Source organism: Anomalospiza imberbis, chromosome 20, assembly GCF_031753505.1.
Source record: "Anomalospiza imberbis isolate Cuckoo-Finch-1a 21T00152 chromosome 20, ASM3175350v1, whole genome shotgun sequence".
In the NCBI taxonomy this organism is placed as follows: Eukaryota; Metazoa; Chordata; class Aves; order Passeriformes; family Viduidae; genus Anomalospiza; species Anomalospiza imberbis.
In genome coordinates, this window is record NC_089700.1 from 10,373,905 (window position 1) to 10,400,684 (window position 26,780).

Below are 26,780 nucleotides of genomic sequence, written 5' to 3' on the forward strand. Positions count from 1 at the left end.
GTTAAGTTTTTTCCAAGTGCCCTCCCCATCAGTCACAGATGATGCAAAATACCAGTGCTCCTCTTCTCATGTCACCTTAGTTCCCGGGAGCCGGGGAGGATTAAGGACCCCAACTCCCAGCACTCAGGAGGAGCAGGTTACTACAGATCCTCCTCCTGCCCACCTGGCTCAGGGCACTGTGCCAGGAGGCTCCAGCAGCAGAGGAGGCACATTTCCCTGTACAAACCACGGCGAGCATCACACCCCAGTGCTCCCTCCTCCGTCTGATGTTCGGTTTAAACTGGATGATTTGTTCTGCATTAATATTTCAGCAGCACTCAGAGCAAGGGAAGGGATTCCTGCCCGGGCTGTGGCACACAGCAACTGCACCTGGAGGCTGCACACGCTGATGGGGCTGTGGATGCCAGCACCAACACTCCAACCCTGCTTGGGGAGGCCACAAGAGTCAGGGAATGGCACACGGAAGAGCACAGACAGACCCTTCACTCAGCTGCAACAGAACCCTGGAATGGTTTGGGTTGGAAGGCGCCTTGAAGATCCTGTTCCACTCCCTGCCGTGGGCAGGGACACCTTTCACTGTCCCAGGTGCTCCAAGCCCTGTCCAGCCTGGCTTTGGACACTGCCAGGATGGGGCAGCCACAGGTGCTCTGGGCTGCCTGTGCCAGGGCCTCACCACCCTCCCAGGGAAGAATTTCTTCCTAAAGATGCTTCTCCCAGCCCACACTGTTCAAAACCAAGAGTCCAACTCACAGCTCGTGTAGATAAGCACAGCTCCAGTGCTGCTGACACCTGGACCACATTCACTGCCACGCTCTGTGTGCAAACCATCTCCAGTTACCTCTAATTCTTTCATTTTTAGAGCCCTTCCCTGATCCCCACAGGCCAAGGCAATGGGCAGCAGCATTTTCACCCAGCTTTACCACCGTGACAGGGCTGAACAGCCCCTGATGCACGAGCTGCCCTGGCCTGTTTGCACAGCTCTACCCCAGTTTGATTTACACCATGTAAACAGAGGTCAGAAGTGAGCCTGCAGCCCCAAAGGATGCATTATCTCAGCCTGCACCTTCTGTACCTTTTACAGAGCAAGTTTTTAGGTCAAGGAATAGTAAGTATATAAACCTCTACACTTAAACTGCAAAGGAATGGAAAACACAACCTGCGAGTCAATCAAGAACAAAACTTGCTTCCCACCAGGAACCCATATCCTAATTGTTGATGAACACAGTGCAGCTCTGGCATTACAGAGGTTTTCAGTTGTCCCTCTCAGCCCTTCTGAGGGTGGCAATAATCAACATTTAGTGCTTATTTACTTCAGAAACATGACTGCAAACTGCTAAAGATGCATCTGCTGATGCCAGGCTGGCACAAGGACCCGACAGCTCCAAGGCCACTCTCAGGGAGGCAGAGCACGAAGGTGGGAAGTGCTTTTGCCATCCTGGGTACTGAACCTCTGCAGCTCTTTTTGACAGGATGGGCAGTTCTCTTTTTTTAATTGTTTTCTGAAAGTACAGGAGGGAGAGGTAGAGAGTTTCAAACCATCCAAAAATGGTAGAATTTGTGTTACACTTAAACAAACCTCTGGCTCCAGCTGCCTGGAACTCAGAATCAGGATCTGCTCTGTATAATCAGACAATGTCTGATTTTTGTTCCTTCTCTTTTGTTTTCCTTTTCAGAGGTTTATTTTTGAAAGAGGACTATGTAGCAGGGCCTCTTCCATTTCAGGGAAAGTAAACAGAACCCTTTGCAGGGAGGATCAGGGATGAAGGAACAAAGCCAGCTAGACTAAACTGCACGAAGGTGAATTTATTTGTCATCATTTGGTCTCGCAGCAGCACTGTGACTTTGATCAAGGTCGCGGCAAGGTGCTGCACACAGCCAGCTCACCCCCCTCCAACAGCCTGCAGTTACAGCAGCAAGAGGAAAGCCACACTATTAGTCCCAGATTTTGGACAGAGACCTGAATTAGACCAAAATAACACAGCAAATCAGTGCCACGTCTGCAGAGCTGAACTCCTAAGCCCAGCACAGGCATAACTCCATCCCTCCCTTTATCCCTGAGCTCATCTGACGGCCACGCCAGCTGAAAACATCATCTTCCCCCAGGACCCACCTGCCTGAACTCAGCTGAACCTGCAGCAGGGCCCAGCCCTGAGGGAGCCCTTCCAGGGCAGAAAGCAAGCGGGTCACCACACACAGCCCATCAAGGCAGCTCCAGCACCAACATCCAAGTGCGAAGAAACCAGAGGTACCAAAGGATTTGGTGGGATCTCTCCAGGATTTATTTGGCTTTCTCATTTGGGATAGTTAAGGGCTGTGCACTGCTTCCAAGACCAAGGTCTCTGCGAGAGTTTATGTGCTATACCAAGACTAATCCCTGGGTGCAGAGACGCTCTTAAACAGAAGAAATAGCAGGGAGAACTCTTAAAACTAGAGCTGGGAAAAGTGAGGGAAGTCTTCTCAGTGAGAGGAGCAGACCCTGCCAGAGCTGGGTTTGCCCAGAGCATTCAGGAATAGGAAATTAGAGGGGCAGGAGAGAGGCCAACCACTTCTTCAGCCCAGTGGGGATAAAAGGCAAGCATTATAAATACTGAAGTTCCTGCTTATTAGGAAATACTTGGCAAAACCTGTGAAGCCTGAAGGGGGTGTCCAAGAGAAGTGTATTTGGTGTTATGGGAAAGTTAACGAGATGCTGTAACCATATCATATATGGAAAACTAGGTGAGGCCCCTGTGGGCCATTATATACTGCAGGAAACTTTATGGACACTATAATGCATTATTTTTAATGATTCCCTTGCCTGCTCCAGGCCCTGGACACCAAGAAGAGCTTGCCTGGCTTCCTGGTGGTGTTTTAGCAATGACACCTTGCTTGTTGCTACATTTCTGGGTTACTTTAATGAGAAATAATTGGGTTACTTTCCCAGATTCCTCAAAGCCCAGGCACAATGAACCAACACAGAGGAAGTCGCTGCTGTGTGGCAGAATCTTCACACCCTCTGCCTTCCCCAGGGTTACCTCTCCTGCTTAACCATTTATCTACAAATATGCCCACAGAAACACTGGCACTCGTGCAAGTTCAAGTTTGCACTGTCATCATCCATCTCCAGGGAGAGCCAGGCCACGGAAATAACCAGCTGCAACATCACAACGATTGCCCCTGCAGGAGATGTATATAATGAAAATTGAAAGCTGCAGGATGAACTTCTTACATACTTGTCCTTTTGGTTTATTCATCAGAAATAATTATCTGTGCTCGCATTCACAGGAGCACATACTTTATGATGTACATCAAAATTTAATGGATTTTTAATAATACTGTAACTACAGCAGAAGCACAAAAAAAGACAGCCATTAAACCATATGTGCTGTGTTGGTGGGTAAGTGGTGTTGAGCAAACATCAACAACATGGAACCACAGTTTAGCATCAACAGGAAAAAGGGACTGCTCCTTCCAGGATCGGAAAATGGGAGTGAGCTCTGATCCTGGTGTTTAGCTTAAAGGCTCCTCAGCAATAGGAACAAAAAAGCAAACCCAGTTTCTGAGTCTCAGGACCCTGCAGGTGGTACCCCTGGCTTTTGACAAGCACCCAAACACCCCAAAACTCAGCCTCTCCACCTGTGCAGTGAGAGAAGAAACACGAGTACACCCCATGACGGCAGCACGGGAACCGGCTTGTGCCAATTAAAGTACTCCCAGGATTCCACCAATCTACTGATGTTATTCCATAAGCATCAGCAGAAATTGTTGCTCCAGCAGGAGAGACTGACACTCTAAACACTCTCCTCAGCAGCCAGGCTGAGCTAACGAGTCTGTGTGAAGCATCACCATGTCACCAGTACTTGGACTGGCATCTATTTATAGCCTAAGAAATTATATACGTGGTGTCCCCACCAACAGTGACACATCTTCATTCAGGCATGAGTCACCTATTCACAAGCACGTTTCCAAAAATACATCCTATTTACCAGAATTAAATTCCACACGTTCGGGGAGAAATTGTCTCCTTAAAAAAAAAAAACAAAACAGGCATGTTAGAAAAGCAAACAAGAGCAAACAGGCACCGGAGCCCTCAGCCTGCACGTCCCCATGTTCCGCAGGACCACGCTGAGGCTGGAAATGTTGAAGATCCAACGATGAAGACGGTCGTGTGCTGTCATTACAAAGCCCTGCCAAGGTCACCAGAGCTCTGCCGTCCGAACGGAATATCCGGAATATTCCTGGCGCCTCGCGCTTTGCAGAAATAGGGAGTACATTGCAGTTATTAGAGAGAACAGACAGAGCGAGCGCCAAGTAATCCCAGAAAATGTAGTGTTAAATAGAGGGTTCAAACCACAAAGCTGTTGATGGAGAATGTTACAAACGTCAGCGTGGCTGAAAGACATTTGCCAGCGGTGGGAGTCAAGTAGCGAGCTACTGTTCAGCAGATGCAATAAAAATCTGAGGGTACTCGGGTAATGGGACCAACAGTACAGTTGTTGATACAAATTATATCCAGAAAGCAGAGAAATAAATGGCTAAATAAATAAATAATGCAAAAATGGAACAAGTTCAAACTTCTTTTATAGTAATAGTCTCCAGTTGAGCATAATCACCAAAGCTATAGTGATAAGATTGCCAAAACTAGACAAACATCTGTGAGATGAATTCATCTCAGAGGGGAAGCCAACAGCTTGTTATCATTAAAGAGGCAATGCTCTCTCTGCGTTTGAACTGCAGGCGCCTTGTTACTGCGTTTGCCGAGGCAATTGCACCAGATGTTGGCAGCTTTCTTCAGATGGATGACAAGCACCTGCTGCTGGGGAAATTAAATGCTCGTCGGCCTCCTCTCCTTCAGGGGAGGGTGGGCCGGCAGGGGAAGGGGGGAGTGGTGCCGGCTGACCCTCTGAAATAAACCTATTTATGCAAAGTGACAGTAAGTGCTGGTTTGCCAAGCGGTGAAACAGAGTGGAAATTCATTGGATCTCTTCCATTGCCCCCGGTGAAATCTGCTCCCACCCTCCCAGTCCTGACAATTAACATGGCACGGATCTGAACTCGCTAAACCACTCAGCAGAGTGAGAGATCCAACACGGGCACCTTCACCCGCAGAGCCACCGCAGAGCTCACACGGCGACTGCCAACAAAGGGGGCACAGCCAGTGGGGCCTGGGCACCCCTGTACCAAACATGAGATCTGGGCACCCCCTGTACCCAGCACGGGGTCTGGGCACCCCCTGTACCAAACATGAGATCTGGGCACCCCCTGTACCCAGCACGGGGTCTGGGCACCCCTGCTCCCAGCACGGGGTCTGGGCACCCCCTGTGCCCAGCATGAGATCTGGGCACCCCCTGTACCCCGCATGGGGTCTGGGCACCCCCTGTACCCAACACAAGGTCTGGGCACCCCTTGTATTCAGCACAGGGTCTGGGCACCCCCTGTACCCAACATGAGATCTGGGCACCCCCTGTACCCAGCACGGGGTCTGGGCATATCCTGTACCCAACATGAGATCTGGGCACCCCCTGTACCCAGCACGGGGTCTGGGCACCCCCTGTACCCAACACAAGGTCTGGGCACCCCTTGTATTCAGCACAGGGTCTGGGCACCCCCTGTACCCAACATGAGATCTGGGCACCCCCTGTACCCAACACAAGGTCTGGGCACCCCCTGTACCCAGCACAGGGTCTGGGCACCCCCTGTACCCAACATGAAATCTGGGCACCCCCTGTACCCAACATGAGATCTGGGCACCCCCTGCTCCCAGCACGGGGTATGGGCACCCCCTGTACCCAACATGAAATCTGGGCACCCCCTGTACCCAGCATGGGGTCTGGGCACCCCCTGTACCCAACACAAGGTCTGGGCACCCCCTGCTCCCAGCACGGGGTCTGGGCACCCCCTGGTCCCAAAAAGTACCCAGCAGGAGCCGACAGCCCCTCCAGTCCAGGTGCACACAGCCACCACCCCCTGTCAGGCCAGTGCTGGAATAAACAGATGCTCCCAGTGGAATCCTGCACATGGCTCCTGTTTGCTGGAATTTAAGATCTCAGTCTCCAGGAACACGGGTGCAAATGTGCCCCCCCACTTTCCCCACCACATACGTTGCAGGCACCTCACTTGGAGCAGCAGCAAATGGAACAAGGGCTAAATGGTGAAATAAAATGGGTTTTGAAGTGTTTTTTTAAAAAGAAAACACAGAGCAGCTTCTTCCCTGACAGAGTTCTGAGTGCTTTCCTCTTTCTGGGAAAAGAAAAACTACAAGATGTTAACTCCCCTCATACCTGCAATCATTTCTTTATGACATATCCAATACTCCTCCAGACTTCCACGGAGGTGACAGCACAGCACAGAGCCTTTTCGTGCCACACAGAACCTTTTCAACACCGCCGTGCCCTGGGCAGTGGGGTGAGCACTCCGTGTTCATTCCTGTTCACCCCAAACCCCCCGTGGATGTCCAGAACACACTCAACACTTGTTTGATCTAAACTGGCCACATGCATTTTGGGTGCCCTTCAGATTAAGAGGCAGTTAATCCTCATTCTGCTTAGATTATCTTAATTGGCTCTTCATTTGAGCTACTTTGCCCTTGTCCTGGTTTCTGCAGTTATATTTATAAATACATTTACTGTACCACTCTCTCCCTCCTCTCTGGGCTGGCAGGTATCACCAGGACTGGTAATTATTGATAGGACTGACGTGATTCATGCTTGGCCACCACTGCATTTCTACCCAAACATGTGCAGGCGCTTTTTTTCCTCAAGTAAATAATATAGTAAGTGTTCCTAACAGAGAGAGACGTGTGTATGATGGACATCAAATGAATTTCATATTCTATGCCTGCAGATTTAACTTCAGTTTAATTAAACTGTTCTCACCTCGATATTCCATGTGTGAGCAAAACTCAAATATTTCACCTCTAGGACTGATCAATATGGCCATTCATCTCCACGTGGAAAAAGCATTATTACACCTGCTCCCAGTAAGGTGTGCTCTTCTCCACATTGGAACAATTCCCACAGAGTTCCTCCTGGGCACTCGTAAAAGCCCTTTTCTCTGTGGCCCAGACCCGGAGCTGCATTGAAAACAAGGCCACGTCTCCCAGCCCATCCCTCAGTGCCGGGGTGTCCCTGGTGGGGGATGATGGCACTGATCAAATGCTGACTCTCCACCCAGTTATGATTTAACCAGCTCACCTGGGCCGTGAGCCCCCCAAACCTGCGAGCAGGACGGACAGTGCGGGTTTCAATTACACCGTGCCAGCTTTAAATATCTGCTGCTGTTTTCTCATCAGAGAACCCGTGTTTTAGCACTGGTTTTCCCAAAGCCAAGCTCTGGGCCCCTCAGTGCAGCTCCTCAAAGAGCAGCAGTGCCCTGGAGGGATGGCAGGAGCAGCACCTGCACCTAGAAAGAACTTTGGGAGGCTGCGCTTCCAGACAAGTGCCAAAGTGGAATCCGATGCAATTTCACAGCAGATATTGAAAATGTCCATCAGCTATTTCACCTGGTTCCTGGTGCTGGGGATTAACACCATCTCCTGCTTTCAGCCCAGCTTGCTGGGGCAGAGCTCCAGCCAGACCCATGGGCCCAAACGGGGCTCAGAGATGCCACCAGAGCAAACCCAAATCATCCCCTTCCAGGGAAGTCCTACATCTACAACCCCACTCACTGGGGCTGAACCCAGGAATGCTCCAGGGATAAAAACCAAATAGGATTAACTCAATTTGTTAGGGATTTTATATAGCCTATTGCATTTGTACGAAATAAAAGCAGGGGTGAAAAACAAAATTGACTTCCTTGGGGTCTCAGAAAGGATATAGATAATTTCCACGGGTTTGGCTCAGTTGTAAAACTGACAAAGACATACACCAAAAAAAAATTCACATGCATGTTGGAGGAGGAAACCTGAGTATTTTCATGTAACTTTTCCCTCCCCAAGCACAGCCCTGAATAATGATTGATTTCACTCATCTCCCACAGGCCGTGGTGCTACAGCACGAAACCTCCTCAGCACCTCATCAACCAGAGGAGAAAAGGAAATAAAATTGTACTTCAAACTCCTGCTGGGCTCTGATACCGCCTCCGTGCCCACAAATCCCGCCTCAACATTTCCTCTTTTCATAAAACCCAGGTAGAAACCAACATCTAATTTATAACAAAACCACTTCCACAAAGCATGTGCCTTATTACAGACCACCTCAAAACTGCCTTCCTGTGTACAGCTTCTCACTGGCAGGATGAAAACACTGGCTGCTTTTTAAGCAACGATCAAGTTTCTCAGTTTGCTTAAAAAAAGAAAAAAAGAAAAAAGAAAAGCATGTGTGGGAGGGAGAAGAAATAATAAGAAGTGCTTTAGGCCATGAGGGACCCCTATATCCCAGATCTCTTGTCACATGCCAAAGCCAAAATTTAAAGGAACATTCATTATGCTCTGGCACATCACGGACATAACAAGGAAATAAGGCAATGTGGAAGCAGTGGAATTTTAAAGCACGAGCACAGGGCAGAGGCGTGGAGGAGGCTGCTGCTGCTCCTGTCACAGAACAGCCCCCAAAAACTCTGCTTTTCTTTGTGCCAAAGCTATCAGGAGCTGCAAACAATGACGTGTTTGTTTATTGCTGGTTCTGTTTTAAGGAGATGAGGCAATCCAAATTAAGCAACTTCTGCCAAGGTGCACGCAGATAACGGAGAAACAAGAACAGGATGAGCTCTGAGCTGTGCCACAGAGCCTAGAGCTTGGAGTGACGCTGGAAGGGAACACTGAGGGCAGCAGCAGGTAAAAAAAAGCCACCACACTCTCTGTTTTACTGCACATTACAGATATTTAGGGACTTGTGGCTGTTACAGACTGCAATGTAAATAAGAGTCCAAATTTGTCCCTTCATTTCATAAAACATAACCAATTCCCAAGTACTGAACTGGGAAATACAGTGCTGAAAAATGTGAAAGGCTAGCAATCTGTCAAACTGAAAGATGACTTTTCTGCAAAGCAAATGCTTTAAGGACAGCCCATCCATGTCTCCTATTGACCGTTAAATCTACATATCAATGTCCAGCTGAGGTGACAATACAATTCAAACTCTCTGCCAAGGCTAAATTAACTAAGCTTTCACTTTCATACAAGCAGAATTCCTTGCACCTCCCGACTCTGGCCTTAGCCCCAGCTCCACACACACTTCCAAATCCCCCCAGAATGAACCCATGGTGAGAAAACCACCTTTTCTCATGCTAACAACTTTATTGTAAAAACATCTTCAGAGGCCATACTCGAGGTCTCAGGGAAAAGTAAACCACTGGAGTGCTTAGTACCACAGCAGTGCATTAACTCGTTCACACCCAGACAGCCGGCCGAACCAGGAGGAGTTTTCTCTCCTGTTTTCCTGATGGATATTTTCACAGCTGTCGGGGAGGAGAGCAGGGAGGAAGCCGTGGATGTAAACCACAGCGCGGGTCCCACCTCCTTCCCTCCTGACACACTTACACCGAGAAACAGAGGGACCTCACTACACAGGGTATTGTTCCAAAGGTTAAACTGGTGGTTATTTGCACCAGGGTCCATGTCCTAATGCAGGGCATGGTACAAGCAAAGGAGGAAATTCTCATTCTCACCTTTTGGTGTTCACAGCTTCCAGCCTTCGCTCCTGGTGAGGCAGCACCGTGGAGGTGTGCCTGGAGCCAGGACAGGTGTGAGAAAGCACCTTCCTCTCTCTTAACTCACACTCGACACTAAGTCAGGCTACAGAAGGAAGCGATGACAAAACAACACATTTTCAAAAGCTCAACAGAAAAAAAGAACCCATCTCAGAATTCAGATATTATTATTATTATTATTCCACTGGTCTGTTCTGTCTCTCACAGGAAATAACAAGTGACTGTACAAAACATTTCAAATCCACAGAGGTAATTCAGAAATCCTGTCTTGTCTCAAAATTTCCAAATCTTAAAAGTCATTCCTGAGGAAATAACATATTCCAAGTGAAGCTGAAACACGCCTACAATAGGTCTGAGGGACCTTGTGGCAAGCCAGGGCAGAACACAAAATTCATGCACGCTGGTCTGGTCCAATTTCATCTGGAAATTTAAAATAAAAAACAAGTGCCAGAGCCCCCTTCCCTGAAAGTCACTGTAGGATTACTGTGAAAGGGAAATTGAAGAGCCAGTGCTCTGAGATTGAAAGTAAAACATCTGGGGCCACCACCACCAGCACTGACTGCTCCTCCAGCAGTCTGAAATAGCAATATGGAAAAGTATTGCTTGTCCACAAAACTACTTCACACATCTCCTTCAAGCATCGCCATTCTGGTTCATAAAAGGATAAATTTAAATTTGTGTTCTCTCCTACACAAGAAAACATGATTTTTCTACAAGAACAGTCCTACATGGGTTGATCTAATGGCTCAGGACAACTGGAACATACCTTCACCAGAACTGTTCCCACCCTGCTGGAAGGACACAGTGGCCTTTTCATTCCCAGGACTGTTCCCACCACGACTCGTTACAGTAAGGAGGTTTTTACTCAGAGTTCTGTTCCCATACCTGGAGCCCATTACCCTATCAATTAATGCCCACACACCATCATCAGGATCCCTGAGCTCAGCAGGGCTTCAGCCTGGCCCAGCCCCACCAAGGGGGAACCAGCAGCTGGGGCAGGCAAAGGGTTAAAATCCCATGTCAGACAGCAAGTCCTGGCTCTGGACCAGAAGGGACATGGGAACCAGGGCAGCTGAGTTATAAAGGCCTTATTGTAGCAGCCCACTGGATTGGAAATGACTTGTAGGCCTAATGAAACAAAACTTTGGCAGTAAAACAGAATGAAAGGAATGAGACAATAAAAGAGAGGAACAAAGGGAGCAGAGTTGTTTCAGCTTAGGAAAATAAGCTCACTTTGTTGTTGGGAAAAGCCAAAGCCGATTAGGATAAACCAATGACTAGGCATAAGTCTTCCAAACTAATTACGCAGTTGGCCATGTGAAGTGCAATTGCAGAGGCGAAGGCTGGGCTGCTCCTGCAGGAGCTCCGTGCAGAGAGCAGCACCTGGGCACACCTGAGCCCTGCCTGCCCCGGGCCAGGGCTGCAGCCCCAGTGCAGGACACGCAGGTCCTGGGAAGCCACGAGCACCCACAGCTTCGCTCTGCTCTCACAGGACTCCAGGTGAGGCTTGAGGAGTCTGCTGTGGTTTTTTTTTTTCCTTTTTTTAAATGATGCCTGATGCCTCAAATGCTCCAGCTTGTCCCAGTCGCAGAGCTCCACACTTCCTAGTCCTCCAGCCAGCCAGAAGCAGGCGGGTCTGCAGCCCCAGCAGTGCCCACGGCAGTGCATGGCCCCTCCAGAGGGGAGGAATGCCAGCCCCACCGAGCTCCCCCTGGGTCTCCTCAGCCCTAACACTTCTCATTTCAATTCTTTCAAAGCCTGCTCTCAGCAGCTTTTCACACCCAGCACAAGGGCAGTGCTGCAGAGCCCAGATGGGTCAACATGGACAGTGAATTTATTTTGCTTGTAAGAATGTTTGGAACATCTTTGACTGAAATAGGAGAGGATCCAGCAAACAACTGCATTAGACTGTCAGGATCAGCAGTAACATAATGGCTTTTTTTTTTTCTTCTTGTTCTGATTGTAAATGCTTATGGCTTAGTTTGGCATTTTCCCAGTTTAGCCTTCTCATGTCTTCCATGGATTCTGCTCCCTAAAACGACTGGAAGGAGAATCCTTCCTCTCCCCAGACCCTGCCAAGCCTCTCTGGGGAGCCCTACAGCACCTGCAGGTGCACAGGACCAGCCCCAGCAGCTCTAGCAGTCACCAGGCTGCTCACTGCACTGTTCTGTGCTCGTTCTGTGATGGCTTTTGGCTTCACTCGGGTCATTTTTCCCAGTTTTCCTCCACAGCTTACAGAAGCTAAGCATGCCCACCTCCCCAAAAGGAAATCAGGGACTCCTGGGATTTTTCAGAAAGAGAAAATAATCACTATGAAAAATCTTACAAGCTAAGTTTCAGGAATTATCGTTGCCACATACTTTGGTGATGTATCATCAGGCACTTTCAGTGATGGCTTTACTAAAGCTTTTCCTTTTCTTGGAGACAAAGGTTCTGGCACTGACTTTTCAAAAAGCTGCAGTTTCAAATTCAACACTTGACCCCTTGCTGCCAAGTCCAGTCACACGAGTGAGCCCATCTGGCCCCAGAGCTGGTGGCTGCTGTCCCACATCCTGTGTTCTGAGAGCTACCTGCAGTCACCAAACAACTCCCCTGGCTGCAGAGCTCCTCTCCACAGCAAGTACAAACAGGATTTCAGGAACTGCAGCGTTCCGTAAGCAATTTTTTCCACGCCAATAAATAAGCTCAGCATTTCAAAGAGCAAATCACCTGAGATGCTCTTATCAAACACGGGCGGCTCCTCACACGTTAATTGTGTAATGCAATTTGCTTTATTTTAAGAAAGCTCGGAGCAAAGGCAGAGCTGGCCAGTCGATGTGGATCACTGTTTGCATGGTAATGGCCTGATGGAGAGCCAGGCTGTGTGCTGAGCACGGGCTCTGCCTCAGAGGGCAGGAAGGGAGTCCTGGAGGGGCAGGGAAGGGGGATGGACAAGGACTGAGTCCTGCAAGGTCCTGCAGCACCAGTCCTGGGTCCTGTATCTGAAGGCAGCATCCCACTGTCCACAGCATGTTAACAAGTCTTCTCACTCAGCTGAACCACAACTCCCCATTTCTAAGGGTCATTAACCACCTCCTGACAACCAGAACCTGAGGAGAATCACCTCAAAACACCCCGAAAGCAAACTGTCCCAGCTGATAAAGAGCAGTGCTGTGGGGAGAACCCCGACACCTGCAGCAAGGTCAGGCCACGGTCACACAGCCAGGCAGCCTCTGCCCCAAACACCACCAGCCTCACCAAACTTCACACGCTGGAGCAGGGGACAGCGACACAGGGCACCGGGCGTGACAGCGAGCAAGCCCTGCCAGCCTGACTCCTGCAGGAGCTCAGCCTCAGCGGGGCAACCCCAGCTGTGCTGACATGGCAATGTTCTCCTACCTGGATCCCAGCTTGAACAATTTTCAGCTCCTTAAATTTTTTGGCCTGCAAAATTAAGACGCTTGAAGGAGAAAACCACTTGATTTTTCCAAAGTACTGCCTTTGGGAAGGCAAACCTCTGCTAAGCTGTCTCAAGAATGGCAGAGCATGAAAGCAGAACCAAAGTGTCCCGAATCCCTAGTCACTCCCCAGACACAGCCTGGCTGCTGCATTCTCAGGGACTGTAAAATTGCAAGCATGAAACTACCAGATGGTGAAATTAAAAAGACTATATTAAGACAACATCCAGACAATATGCAAAGCACTTATATTGAAACTATTATTAACTTGAAAAATACAGGTTAGTGGAGTTCTGCAATTAGAAGTAACTACAGAAGAAACATCCAAAAGCTCATGTAATCCTTTAATAAAAGGCTCAGCAGGCTGTAAACATCCTGCCGGAATCGAAGATTATTATTGAAAATAAAATGACTGGTTTGCAAAACAACTATCAATCCAGCACAGGAACCATTTATAAACTCGCCTCCTCAGCCCTCAACAAAATCCTGCCTGGCTCAGGCTTTTCAGGGCAGATAAAAGAAACATAAACTAACTACAAGGAATGGGAGCTGCTTTGCTCTGGGACACCCTGCTGTGTCCTCACGCAATCTTGCATCTAAAACATCAATTGCTGCACTCCTAAAGACAGGAGCGGAGCTGTTAGGCTGGAATCCGTGGAGCTGGAACCCATGGAGCCCCCTGGCCAGCAGGGCTGGCAGAAGGTGGTGCCACAAACTGCTCTCAGAGCAGCTCGTCACTCAAGGCACTCCTCAACAATTGTCCAGAAGCCGTGGGGACCCAGGGAGCTCCATGGAAGTCAGTGTCACTAAGCACCAGCCAAAGCCTGGACAGTGGGGTTTGAGCTGTTACATCACAGCAAAGACTATTCTGGCAAGGTTCAGATCTCCTTCTCTGCATAAAATTGTTTGTTTTGGGGTTTTGGTAAGGGGTTCTTTTGCTGTGGTGTGTTTTTTGTTTTGTTTTGTTTCTTTGTTTTTTTTTTTTTTTTTGTTTATTTTATAGAAAATGTATTCTATACATTTTCTATACATACTTGCAGAAGGATTTTCTAGTAAGAAATTAAGTGGATATTCTAGTGACTTCCACATTACTCTTGCTTTTCACGTGGTTCCTTCAGGCATTTTCACAAATTAATGAGCTCTCCAATACGTCTATCTGCCCTTTTTGCCACTGGAATCGGGGCTAACAGAAGGCTGATTTTATGGAGAAGACAACTGTGTAATCATTCAGCTAAGGGTCACATTCTTCCTGAACAGACACAGATTCACCTCCCAGTGATGCTTTTTTCTTCAGTGGAAGTAAACAGTGTTGGCAATGTTGTACACACACAAGCAACAAACAGCAAAGAATCCCAGAGGCTTCAAGAAATGACACGGAAAGGCAAAAACTTGGCCCTCCTTTGAGCTCAGTCCTCAATGCACTTTTGTTTTTCAAAACACACTTCAAAAAGAAAGGGAAGAAAGAACAAGTATGCAGTGCTCACTTGGGCAGAACTTACCTTGCCAAACTGTTCAAAGTATTGCTTCACATCTTCCACTACTGTATTAGCCGATAATCCACCTACAAATATTTTCTTTGTTCTTGTGACCATCTGTAAGAAATTACAAGACAAGCATATGGTTTAACCAGATTATTTCAAGCAGTATGTGGAAAAAAGAAATATTCTTCAGATCCCATCCCTAACCCAGATAATGAGAATACTTCTTTACAAAAGCAATTTCAATTCGATTTGATTAGATACTTCTTTCTCTGTCTTGTTTTGTTTTTATTTGAGAGATGGCTGAGTAAAGGCTCTCAATAACAACTCTAGCCCCCGGATATTTTTTTTTAATAAATGATTTTTATTGTGCATCTCAATGCAAATAAAAGGGAAAAAGGCGTCCAAGCACTGTCTCTTCGTAGCTACTGTCTCAAAGCAGAGGTGCCTTTGCCCCTCCTTTCCCTACAGACAGGCTGAAGGCTCCTTGCCAGGCGAAGGCAATTACATCAAATCCAAGCGATGTGTTATTAAGTTTCCACGGGTCAGTTTAAAAGGAACTCGCACAGTTACTTTAAAAGTAATCAAATGATGAAAGCGCTGCCGCCGCAGCATCCTCCAGCCAGCACAGCCCGTGCCCAAGGAATCACCATCCCCAGGTCTGGATCAGCCCCTCTAGGGGCTGTCTGCGCCCCCCAGCCCCCAGCTGAGCCCCCAGCTCCTTCTGCTGCCCCACGTGTGCCTGAGCTCGGCCCAACACGGCCAAGGGATGCTGCTGGACCCCACAGCAGGGCAGAAGGCATCATCCACAGCCTGCAGCTCCCGAGGATGGGCAACCCCACGGGGATGGGCCAGGCCCAGGACACAACCCCAGGGTGGCTTTGGTGGGCTGGTCCCAAACTGACACAGAGCTGATCCCAAGATGACACAGAGCTGATCCCAAACTGACACACAAACCGATCCCAAACTGACACAGAGCTGATCCCAAACTGACACAGAGCTGATCCCAGGCTGATCCCAAACTGACACAGAGCTCATCCCAAGCTGGTCCCAAACTGACACAGAGCTGATCCCAGGCTGGTCCCAAACTGACACAGAGCTCATCCCAAGCTGGTCCCAAACTGACACACAAACTGATCCCAAACTGACACAGAGCTGATCCCAAGCTGACACAGAGCTGATCCCAAACTGACACACAAACTGATCCCAAGCTGACACACAGCTGATCCCAGGCTGATCCCAAACTGACACAGAGCTGATCCCAAACTGACACACAAACTGATCCCAAACTGACACAGAGCTCATCCCAGGCTGGTCCCAAACTGACACAGAGCTGATCCCAAACTGACACAGAGCTGACCCCAGGCTGGTCCCAAACTGACACAGAGCTCATCCCAAGCTGACACACAGATGATCCCAAACTGACACAGAGCTGATCCCAAACTGACACACAGCTGATCCCAAGCTGACACACACCACTCGCGGGCCACGACTGAAGGCAGAGCCAGGACAATGCTGTCAGCACTCCCTGTGCCTGCTTTTCCCCTGTTTAAGGCACAGGGATCCACCTGGCACCTGCAAGTTTCATCACTTCCTTATTTTTTCACTAAAGACTCTGAAAATGCCTTTGGTGGGGGCCACTGAGGTCATGAGGACAGCCCAGACCAGCTCCACAGCGAGGGTCACCCTGTCACACACACCGGCAAAGCCTCCACGGGGCTGGGGTGTCGGACACAAAGCTTGGAGCAGCCCCAAATCCTCCCAGCACAGAACAAATTCATCCTCACTCCTGTCCCCACAGCCATGCACACCAACCAGGGCAGATACTCCCCTCAATCAGCTCCAATCACACCTTACACAGCCTCACTTTTTCTGTTTGGGTTTTTTTAAAGTTAGGAAGAAAAAGAGGAAAAAAAAGTGTAAAAATTCAATTATTTTTTCCTGGCTGCAATCTAGGGCTCCAAAATTGAAGCCCAAGCATATATTTTTCTGTAGAAAATTGTCATTTACAAATAAAGAATTGGCTAAAGCCGACTTGTAACTAAAGGATTTTGCAGGGCTGTCAAGAGCCCTCTGCCTGCCAACATCTGATTTAAGATCAGGCCAAGCTTCTGTTGTCATACAAAAGAGGGAGGAAAGCAATTATTCTAAAGCAGTATTTGAAATTATCATCTTTTTTATATTTGACCAAGAAAGAAAGAAAAAGAGAGCTACTGCTTTTAGAAGCAAGATTGAAGGTTATAGGAAAAAAAAAAAAAGACCACTTTGTTTCAATAGCTTCAGTCAAAGGAAATATTGGTAATGACAAGCAAATTCACAACATTTTAATGCCCTGAGATGCACTGCGAGCTGGGGAACGGTTTCAGAAATCAGCTCTTTGCTACCAAAGCGAAGCACAAAATCAAGTCTGCTTTCACAATCCACATTTCCCTGAAGAGGCTGCTCAATTGCTTTGTTCCCACATTCCCCCCAGCACCCGCACAGAAACGCACACCCTGAGGTGCCCCTAGAGCAGGATCTGCTGCCTCCCTCCCACCTGCAGCCTCACCTGGCCCGAGACAAGGATCCCGGGCAGGTGGGCAGGTGTGGCTGGGGGACATGGGCAGGGGGACACGGGCAGGGGGACATGGGCAGGGGGACATGGGCAGGAGGACACGGGCAGGGGGACATGGGCAGGGGGACATGGGCAGGGGGACATGGGCAGGGGGACATGGGCAGGAGGACATGGGCAGGAGGACACGGGCAGGGGGACATGGGCAGGGGGACACGGGCAGAAGGACATGGGCAGGAGGACAGGGGCAGGGGGACATGGGCAGGAGGACATGGGCAGGAGGGACACAGGCAGCAGGGACAGGGGCAATAGGGACATGGGCAATAGGGGCCAGGAGCAGCAGGGACCAGGAGCAGCAGGGACATGGGCAGGGGGACATGGGCAGGAGGACATGGGCAGGAGGACATGGGCAGGAGGACATGGGCAGGGGGACATGGGCAGGGGGACATGGGCAGGAGGACATGGGCAGGAGGGACACAGGCAGCAGGGACAGGTCACGACAGGTGGTGAGGGGTGTCCCCTTCACCACAGAGCCACGATGGCCAGCCACGCTCAGCTGGGCTCACAGCCCCTGCACAGGAGCTGCCACTGCCCGTGGCCCTCCGTGCCGCTCTGCCAGGCGAGCTGCTCCCCACGCCTGGCACGCCTGTGCTGCGGGGGCCTCACCCCTCTGCAGCACTGGACACCGTGTGGGACTGGGAGCAGCTGGAAACAGCCCCTGACTCCTGCTCCAACCTGCACATCCTCGCTCGGCTGTCAAGCACACGAGACAGGGCAAGGCTTCCCCAGGGAAAAGTGCAGAGCACGTGGCTCTGGGAGCAGAGCAGGGCACTGGACACACCGCCTGGACACCGGGGGCACACCCTGCCAGCCTGAAATCCTCCAGTGAAAGTCACTGAGGATCTCTGCCTTCTCCTGTGAGTAAATTCAGGATCTGCTTTTCCGGAGGCTGCTCACAACGGGGGCACCCCCAACAGCGATGGTGTCACAGAAGCCCTGGTGGGTTTGGACCCCCTGCCAGCAGCCCCACCTGCCCTCTCCTGGGTGCAACAGTGGGCTTTGGGCAATAGGAAGCGATTTGTGTGAATCAATCACAAGCCCATGTTTTATTAACGACTCCAAGAGGTCTGGGTCACTCTGAAACCACAATACTTGCAGCCCCGTGTCTTTGGATTTCATTTGCAGTGTAATATATCCACCCCTGGCTACTGCAGGGCTCTGCAAACTGTGGCTACCAGATGGTTTTGGAGGGTTTGTGTACTGAAGGTGTCTCTGCTGCGGAAGGAATTGCCAGGAGAGGCAGATCCCAGGCTGGTGTGAGGCCCTTTAATTGTGAGCATCACAGAATTGCTCTGTTTGTACACGGTGCTGGTGCTGAGTTAATCAAAACACATGTGACTGCTCCTGCGAGGAGGCATTCAAGGTTACATTCTCTTTACTGCCTTGGCTTTTGAAAAATATAATTGTCTTTGTGCTCTGAAACTGAGCAAACACTTCAGGAGGTGCAGGAGCAGGAAGAAAACCTTCGCTGCTTCAGCCAGGCAAGTCTGCTGAGCTGATGCCATTCTGTGCAAGGTTATGGTTGTAATTAGATCAGTTTGGGGCGTATCAGGTAAATCTCCTCTAAACAACAGCCCGAAGACGCAGTCTTTGGGAACATGTCCCACTTGAGCACGTCAATACAAATGTGAGCTAAACCCAGCCTTCCCAGATGAAACGAAGGAATGGGGTTTTGCAGAGCAGGGGGCTCCAGCTCCGAGCCCCTGGACATCCCTCACACTCACACAGTAACGCTGCTCATCACCTTCCTGTGGTTCTTCCTTCCCCACCAAAACTGTCCTATTGTCCTGACTAGTAAAAATGAAGAAAGATGATTTTAAGCTCATGAAATATTTTTCAGGATTCCCAGAATTTCAAAATCTCAAGCAGTAAGTATCCACCATTCCTTCTAGATGAGCCAAGGCCCTGTCTACATTCAACAAAGAAGGTAAATATGTAACTTCAGGGTAATGGCTTTTAGTATCACTTCCCAACCATTCTTTACACAGCTTTTTAGCTGTCCCCCCGCCTCCAGTTTTAGTGCAGAGCTCCTGGCTCAGGATGTGAGGGTGGAAAGGATGAGTGCTGACACCCAGCTGGCACAGAGAGGAGCCCGAGTGTGCCACTGGCAGGCCATGTTGGGAAGTAAAATCCCTGTAAAATCCCAAAGCAGGAGACACAGACACACGCCCAGCACACGGGGCTCAAGGAACACCCTGGGAACCTGTGCCTGAACTCGCTTCTGGCACACTCCAGTGTGCAATTCATCAAGGTTTGCATCCTCAACCTCTCAATGTAGTGGAAGTGGACTGGAGTACTAATAGTGAATCTGCATCGCAAAGTGCTGAAATTAGCATTAATTTCAGATTAAACTAATTATGCATACGTAACTCTTTTCCAGAGCGCTCTCCTCTCTCTCTTGTACGACAGCGTGGGCAGGGGTGCATGTGTATCCCAGCCTGCTCACCTCATCTGCAGTTTGCCATTCCATCGTTTCTAGTGTATCCACCTTCTAAATAGGTTTATAATTGGAAAAACCAGCTTTGATATCTGTGCTGAGCTGCGTTTTATACCCCATTGTGCTGTACATTCAAACTACAGCATTACTTCTAATTAAAAACAACAATAATTCATGTAACGGGAAGTGATCTTGTTAACAGAACTGCCAGGCTTCTTTGGCAGAGCACACACCATAAGAATTCTCCAGGTTTTTTTTAGTTTTTTGCCTCTGGGATCCTCCTAGGAAGTTCCAAAAAGCTATTATAAACTCAGCTGAAGTGGGACGCAAAGACACGAGGAAAAAGGCGGTATTCAGTGAAAGCTGCCAACCTCTCTGTGTCCACAGAGAACAGCCCAGAAGCTCCCTGTCCGCAGGTATTCTTGTACAGGTGATGGAGGTGCTGAGCTGGGCGCTGTGCTCCAAACATCCCACTCCGAGCTGCCCCGGAGCCGCGGCAGTGCGGTCCGGGCAGAGGCAGCGCGGCTTTCCGTGCCACGTACAGCCTGCCTAGGTATCCAAACCAGGATTTCAGCAAGACCTAAACAGTGCAAACCCCTCGTGCCTGACCCCTGTGTAAGCTCATGTCATCCTGCGAGAGCTGCTCGGCTAGAGAAGGTCCGTGGGAATGAAAGGGCTCTTCAATCCAAGCAACCGGCACGCGTTCCCAGCGGGGGAAATCGGCTCCCCTGACTTCTGGGAAAACACACATGGGTTGGATTCTCCCAACCCATTCAGAAAGGAAAGCTGGTCCCTGCTGTACTCCTGGATCCTGGCTGCCTTGGGTTCTGCTGGTGCTGCTGGGAGGGTTTTGGCGGGCGGTGCGGTGCATCTCCCTCCCTCGATGGCTGAGGCATCAGCAGGAGGCAGAACACACAAACTGATTTTTCCAAGACAGACTGAGCTGGCAGCAATTGCCAAAGCCATCCTTGGAGTTTCACAAGCAAAACTGGCCAGGGGCCAAGCAAAGCCCTTCCTGGTCCATCTTCCCAACTGCTACTGGATTTAAGTCCCCGATTTGCCCCCCTGGGAGGACCAGCCCCTCACTCGCCCACCCACAGGTACAGTTAGGTGATGGCAGCCTGCCACGGGCCACAGCCACCCCCAGGAAGGGGCTGTTCCCAAAAGAAGGGTTTGCTGTCCAGGCAGGAGCATCCCATACACCCCCCAGCCACCCTCAGCTCTCCAGGCACAGCGACACCTTTACCTGCACCACCACGCAGAGCTCCCTGCATGGGAGATCCAAGCCTGAAAATCAGCCCCAGCTGTGAGAGCTCAGCAGGTCTTTTGAGCAAAATCTGGCTTCAAGCTTCATATCAAAAGATACAGTAAAATTCACCAGAGCCAGTGCTCACCCCTCCAGAGCCCAGGAATAGCTCCCGGCCCCACAGCCTGCTAAAACCAGTTATATCACATCCCTGAGGGCTGCTCCCACCTCCTGTGCTCCAGTTAACTCTTTTACAGGTTACAGAAGGCACAGGCAAGAGCAGGGGAGCAGAGCAAACCTATTTAAATCCCCCTGCTTGCTTCAGCTCCTCGTGCATGGTATGGTAGGAAGGTTAACTCCAAATATTCACTGAGTGCAGACAACTTATCCAACCTGCCTGCCTGATTACTGTTCAGCAGTGCTTAAAAACTGCATTAATACCTTTAAACGAAGATAATTATTTTTAAATTAATACATCTCAGGGCCACAAATGGAGAGCACTGCCCAACGTGACTGGGAGGGGGGATTTTTGCAATGCCCAAGTAATGAGGGACAAAGGCCCCAGTGGGAAGCAATTACGCCTCTGGTCCTCAATCTACAGGCTACTGGCAAAACTTCACCTTGTGCAGGCAGAGAGGGAGAGGGAGGGAGGCTGAAGAGGGAGGGGAAGAAAGGGGTTGATGGCATCCAGCCCAGGGACCTCCCTTTGGAAGCCCTGCCAGCAGTACTCAGCGGGCACAAGGGTTAACTGACCATGAGCACTGCACCAATTCCTCACCTAGGTTATACCATCTTCCCCCAGGCAACGTCTTGTGCCACGTCCAAAATGCAACCAGAAAACCTTTGGCTGTCACAATTCTATGTCCTGTTGGAGGACAATGTTTCCAAGGGCGTGTTCAAGGTCGATTTGTAGCACAGCTCTAAAGGTGAAGCAGGATGGACTGAAGTGGGGAACCAACTCATCAGCTTCCCAAAACACAGCCCAGGTCCTTATTTTTTAACCTGGACCAATACAAGGAGAAGGCCCCTGGGTGTCCCTGCTCTCCCAAACCCAGGAGGGGTGTGCAGGACAGCAGTGACAGGCAGGCTCCTGTGCAGAGGAGCAGGAAGCTGGGCCAGGACAGACCTGCTGGCATCTCCAGCCTGCCCCAGGGAGAGTGACAAAAGGCTCCTGGGAAGCTCAGGCAGAGTCCTGTAACTCAGAGTTCAACAAAACCCAACGACACAGCCTGAACTGGAGAGGAAAAGGATTCTGACAGAGTTTGTAAATTCTGCCCGCTCCAAACACCGAGGCCAGCCCAAAGAAATGTATTGCCTCTACAGCACAGAGAGCATGACATAATTTAAATGCTTCTGAGTTAGTATCAACTAATTTTTCATGATAACCCTGTAAAATCAGAGATGGGAGCCCTCTGTTAAGATTCTAGATAATCTGCTAAAACAAGAAAAATTCACAGGAAGGAATAAGAAATGTGTGAAGCAATTTACCTCCTTCCCAACATACTCCAGATGATTTCTCTGAAAAGAACAAATGGAAACGTTAACCCTTAGCCTTGATTAATTTCATCTACATACTCTAGCTGCACATGGCAATCAGTTACTGATGAGCAGGTCTGACTTCATCTGCTGAGTCAAGCCCATGGAGCTGCAAGGCTCTGCACAAGGGTGAGCTTTCCCTCTGATGCGAGACCACTGAAATGTTGCAAAATGCCCAGATTTGCCTATTACTGCTGTTGAAATACTTCCACAGCTTTATGAAATGCTGTGTTTGCTTTCATCCTTCCCCCCCACACACAAATGGGCTGGTGAATTACAGGAATTGCAGCACTCCCACCTCCAGCTCACAACGGGGAGATGCTTCCCTTGCCGGGGAGGGAGCCCACCAGCCTTTATTAAACCAGCATCGTTGTCACTCTAAAGCAGATCAAACAACCCTTGACTGGGAATAAAAGGGCCCTTGAGGAGCTGCACCACAAATGAAGAGTGGAAGCAAGGCAAGGGAAAACATCCATACTTCTTCCAAAGGAAGGCAGCACCACACAGCTACAAGAGCTTGTCTCCCCTGTGTGATGTTTACTCACTCAGTGACCACAGGGCAAGTCATTTCAGTCTCCACAGCACTGACGTACCAAAGAGCCTTGGGAGAGCTCAGCTGGAGACTGCAGGGCTCAGCATTTAAGCACACATTTGAACTCACAGCATTTGGGGAAGCCTCATTAGGTTGAGTGCGTTGCACAATCGAGTGCTATGTGCCTTGATTTCCACAAAAAGAACAGAAATATATCCCCACAGCTCAATGGAGCCTGTGAGGTTTCACTCATTAAATGCCTAACCCGCTGAAAGTCTGATTTGAAGATGCTGGAATAGTGCAAGACATTGTTACTGGCATTATTGTTATTAAAGGAAGAATAAAAAAATATTGTTCCTAGCTAGGAAGGCCATATCAAACTACCAAGCAAGAGATAAATCAGCCAAGGTCTCCAAAAAAAGATATTATTTCTCCTTTACTCCAACATCTTAATGTGCATGACTTTTTTTGTACTAGAAATATATTTCTATAAATCCTCGTCTACAGAAAGCTTTGCTTTCAGAAGGGGAAAAGTAGCAGATAAAATACTGCCCATCAAAATGAACTCAAGTCTCTAGTAACATAACTAAATGTGTAATGTTACAGATGTTTTATGGCCACAATGTCGGATCCATTTAGATCATTTTTACAAACCCAGCAAGAAATATCTCCCCAGTGCTGGAAACCACGCCACCAGGTCTGGGACCAATTGTTTATTCAAACAGAGAGGCCACCAGGGAGCAACAGCATCTACCGACCAGAACTTGGAGGGCTCGTTTCTCAGCCACCTACCATCCAGACTGAGAGGCAGGGAGGGATGGCAGGCTGAAGAGCAGCTGGGTCACCACACAGGGGCCCTTCTGCTACCTAAAGCTGACACATCACTGGTTTCTGCACCTGCATGTCCTGCTGAGAACGAGGAGTGCAGACACACTGTGAAAGCACAGTGTGAAGCCAAGGTGCTGCCCACGGTGGCACTGACACCAGCAGGGACACTGGCACGGCTGCCCCCTGCCCAGCACAAGCCCAGGGTCCTCCTCCAACACACACCTGGGTACACAAACAGAATCACGCACGTGTCACGTCAGTCCCTGCCACTGGCCCATGCTGAAGTCACACCTGGTCTGGAGTTTTGCTCTCCAAGCCCATCAGCCAGTCGTACCCAACATCAAAAGATTTATTACCCACAATGATAACTGCCCCACTCTGCTTTGTTTGTTAATTGTGACCAGCTTTGCCTTCACAAAGGTAGGAGCCCAATAAATCAGTTATCTCCAGGAGGAATTTATTTAAAGCTGTTAACACCGTAACCCCGAGCACTTGGCAGGAGGTTCAGCAAGAAGGGATGCGTTTGTGTTGTGCTCAGGGGCAGGACACACTCAGCAGCCAGGGGAAAGAAACCAGCTCTGAGCAACACCTTGATGGGTTCAGGTTTACCTGCCCACCACAGCAGGCCACCTCTCGTGCTCCTTTCCCAAAGGGAGCTGTGCCAGGACAACCAGCACTGTCACCACGGGCTTGGGCTCCCCACAGCAGCTCAGGGACTTCCCCAGACAAGAGGGCACTAAGCCCCTGCCAGCCTGAGGCACACGCTGGGAGCCCAGCCCCAGCCCCAGCCGGCACAGCCAAGCTCTGTGCTACCAACCAAGCTGTGAACACCAGCAGCTGATCCTCAGCATGCCCCACCACAGCTCCCTGTCCAAGGTGAGCGGCTCAGAAGTGCTGTGCAGGTGCTGGACTGGCTCACAGAGCAACTCCAGCTACGATGGAGGGACTCATTCTTACCTGATCCATAATACCAAGAGGTCTCTAATAATACTGATGTTACTGAAAATAAACACTTGGCTGGATATACACTCCTTCCCCATCTTCCCCAGCACAAGAACTCTGCCAGTATCAAAGCCTATCACAGCTCAATACACTCACAGACTTTCAAGTACCTAGACCATTACAACACTGCCAAAAATGTCACACAAAAAGGCCAAGTCACTGAGATGACTGGATTTCCAGGTCTGGCAGGACATGAAAAGCTGGGACAACTTCCCATGAACAGCCACTTGTGCAGGGTGACTGAAGCCAAGTGCGAGCACTGCTAACATCTGCCTGCCGAGCTCCTGAGGCTGTGTCGGGAGCAGCGCTGCAGGCAGCAGCAGCACCTCTGCCAGCAGGGCCCCTTCCAGAGCCAGGGGTGCTGAGGCACTGCAGGGACAAACCCAGCTCAGCCTGGCCCCAAGCTGCACCCACACTGCACTCCACTGCTGCCTGTCTGGAGATTCTGTTCCTCCCGAGAGCTGCAGGACCTGTACCTACAGTGGGGATTTTAATTTGAGTCTAGAAGCCCTGTGCCTTGACTTGAACAGACACAGGACTAAAACATTTGTAAGGACCTATGAACCATCTATAAGCCACACACACAGAGCTGTACATCAAAACAGCTCACAGAGGTCAACAATCAAACCTTCCATCCCACCTCTTCAGCCTGGTACCTCCAGCGTGATACACAGCATGTAAGCGAGCTGTCCAGGCTGAATTACACACAGGCAATGTTTTCCTTTCCCGTGGAGGCTGACTCACCAAAACAAGACCTCCACAAGCTGTACCTGCAGGCACATGATGACAGCTGTGAGCCAGGCCCACGTCCCAGCACCCAGGAGCTGCAGGGCCACCAGAGACCTTCCCTGCCTCTTTCTGACAGTGATCTGCTACCCACCAGAGTCTGCCACTCTCGCCAGCTCCAAAGCTCTGCCCCGAAGGTAAACATGCTGCCGGCTCTGGCAAGGTTTTGATGGGTCCTCTGCAGGAGGAAGGGGAGAGGCAGGAAGGTGAGAGGCTGCAGATTGGAAAATTTGAGGTTCTCCACACAGCCGCAGCTCAGCAATCCTTCATCCACTGTTAAATCACAGGCCACATGCTGAGAGTTAAAGACTTGTACAGGACTCCAGGGACTAATCGAGGAATGATTTCAGCTTCTAACTCTGCTCTAACCAGGCACTTGGGATGCAAAGCACAAGTTTGTGATACTATTGTGCACTGCATCAAAATGACTTTTTGATACATTTTTGCAAATTACTAATAAGGAAAACAGAAAAAAAACACATCACCCTGGTATTTAACATAATTCTTCCCCTCTGTCCCCTATCCTTATATTCACATTCGTGACAAACAGCCTGTATCTTCAATTAGGCCTGTTTTATGCATGCATGAAGCCCCCAAAATATGAAAGAGCTTTTATGCAACACCAGATTATCTAATGTGCACATATTTTGCAAAAGAGCACTTTTTAAATACCTAGTCACAGAGAAAGGGAAAAAAACTCCATTCCATTCAGGAGGAGAGAAAGGGAGAAGAGGGGGAAAAAAAACCACATAAAAGCTGCAAAAAAAAGAAAGTGAATGCATTTGTATATTAAGCAATCAAGTGCTGTCACACACTGAAAACACAAAGCACTGAAGTTTAAGTGGGCACACACCAAGGGCCTTACCATGGGACACACTTTTCAGCAGCACAGAAAGCACTCCCTTATCAACCCAGCACAGTATGAAGCAGGATCTCTGCCTATTAAAAAAAAAAAACCCAGAGAAATAACTTCTCTTGACAGCCTGACAGCTGACATTCTTAACTGAAAAAACCAAGTGCCAAGAATTATCAGGCCTGGCTTTTCTCTCCCTGATAGATGACAGAGCAAAAAACAACAACGGCCACACACATCTCATAAATCACAACTTTTATTGAATGCCTCGCCACATAATAGCAACAGTCAAACTGAATAAAGACGCTTTTCAGTGCGTGTCTGTAAAATACTGGGGGAGCACCGAGATCACTCCCAGCACCAAGAGCCTCTCCCAGGTCGAGCAGGTGTTAATATCAGTGTCAGTG

The 26,780-nt window shown here is 49.4% G+C and overlaps 1 protein-coding gene across 17 annotated transcripts in view; it reads right to left on the bottom strand.

The window, feature by feature from the left end:
* MSI2 (musashi RNA binding protein 2) overlaps positions 1–26,780 on the bottom strand; it is a 204,651-nt gene that overhangs the window by 115,942 nt on the left and 61,929 nt on the right. For all 17 annotated transcript variants that reach the window (XR_011005502.1, XR_011005503.1, XR_011005500.1 and 14 more), the window contains one exon: positions 14,564–14,656. Coding sequence is in view for 13 of the 17 variants with exons in the window: in XM_068210739.1 (XP_068066840.1) it covers positions 14,564–14,656 (93 nt within the window). In the remaining 4 variants the exon portion in view is untranslated. The remainder of the gene's footprint in view (positions 1–14,563; positions 14,657–26,780) is intronic.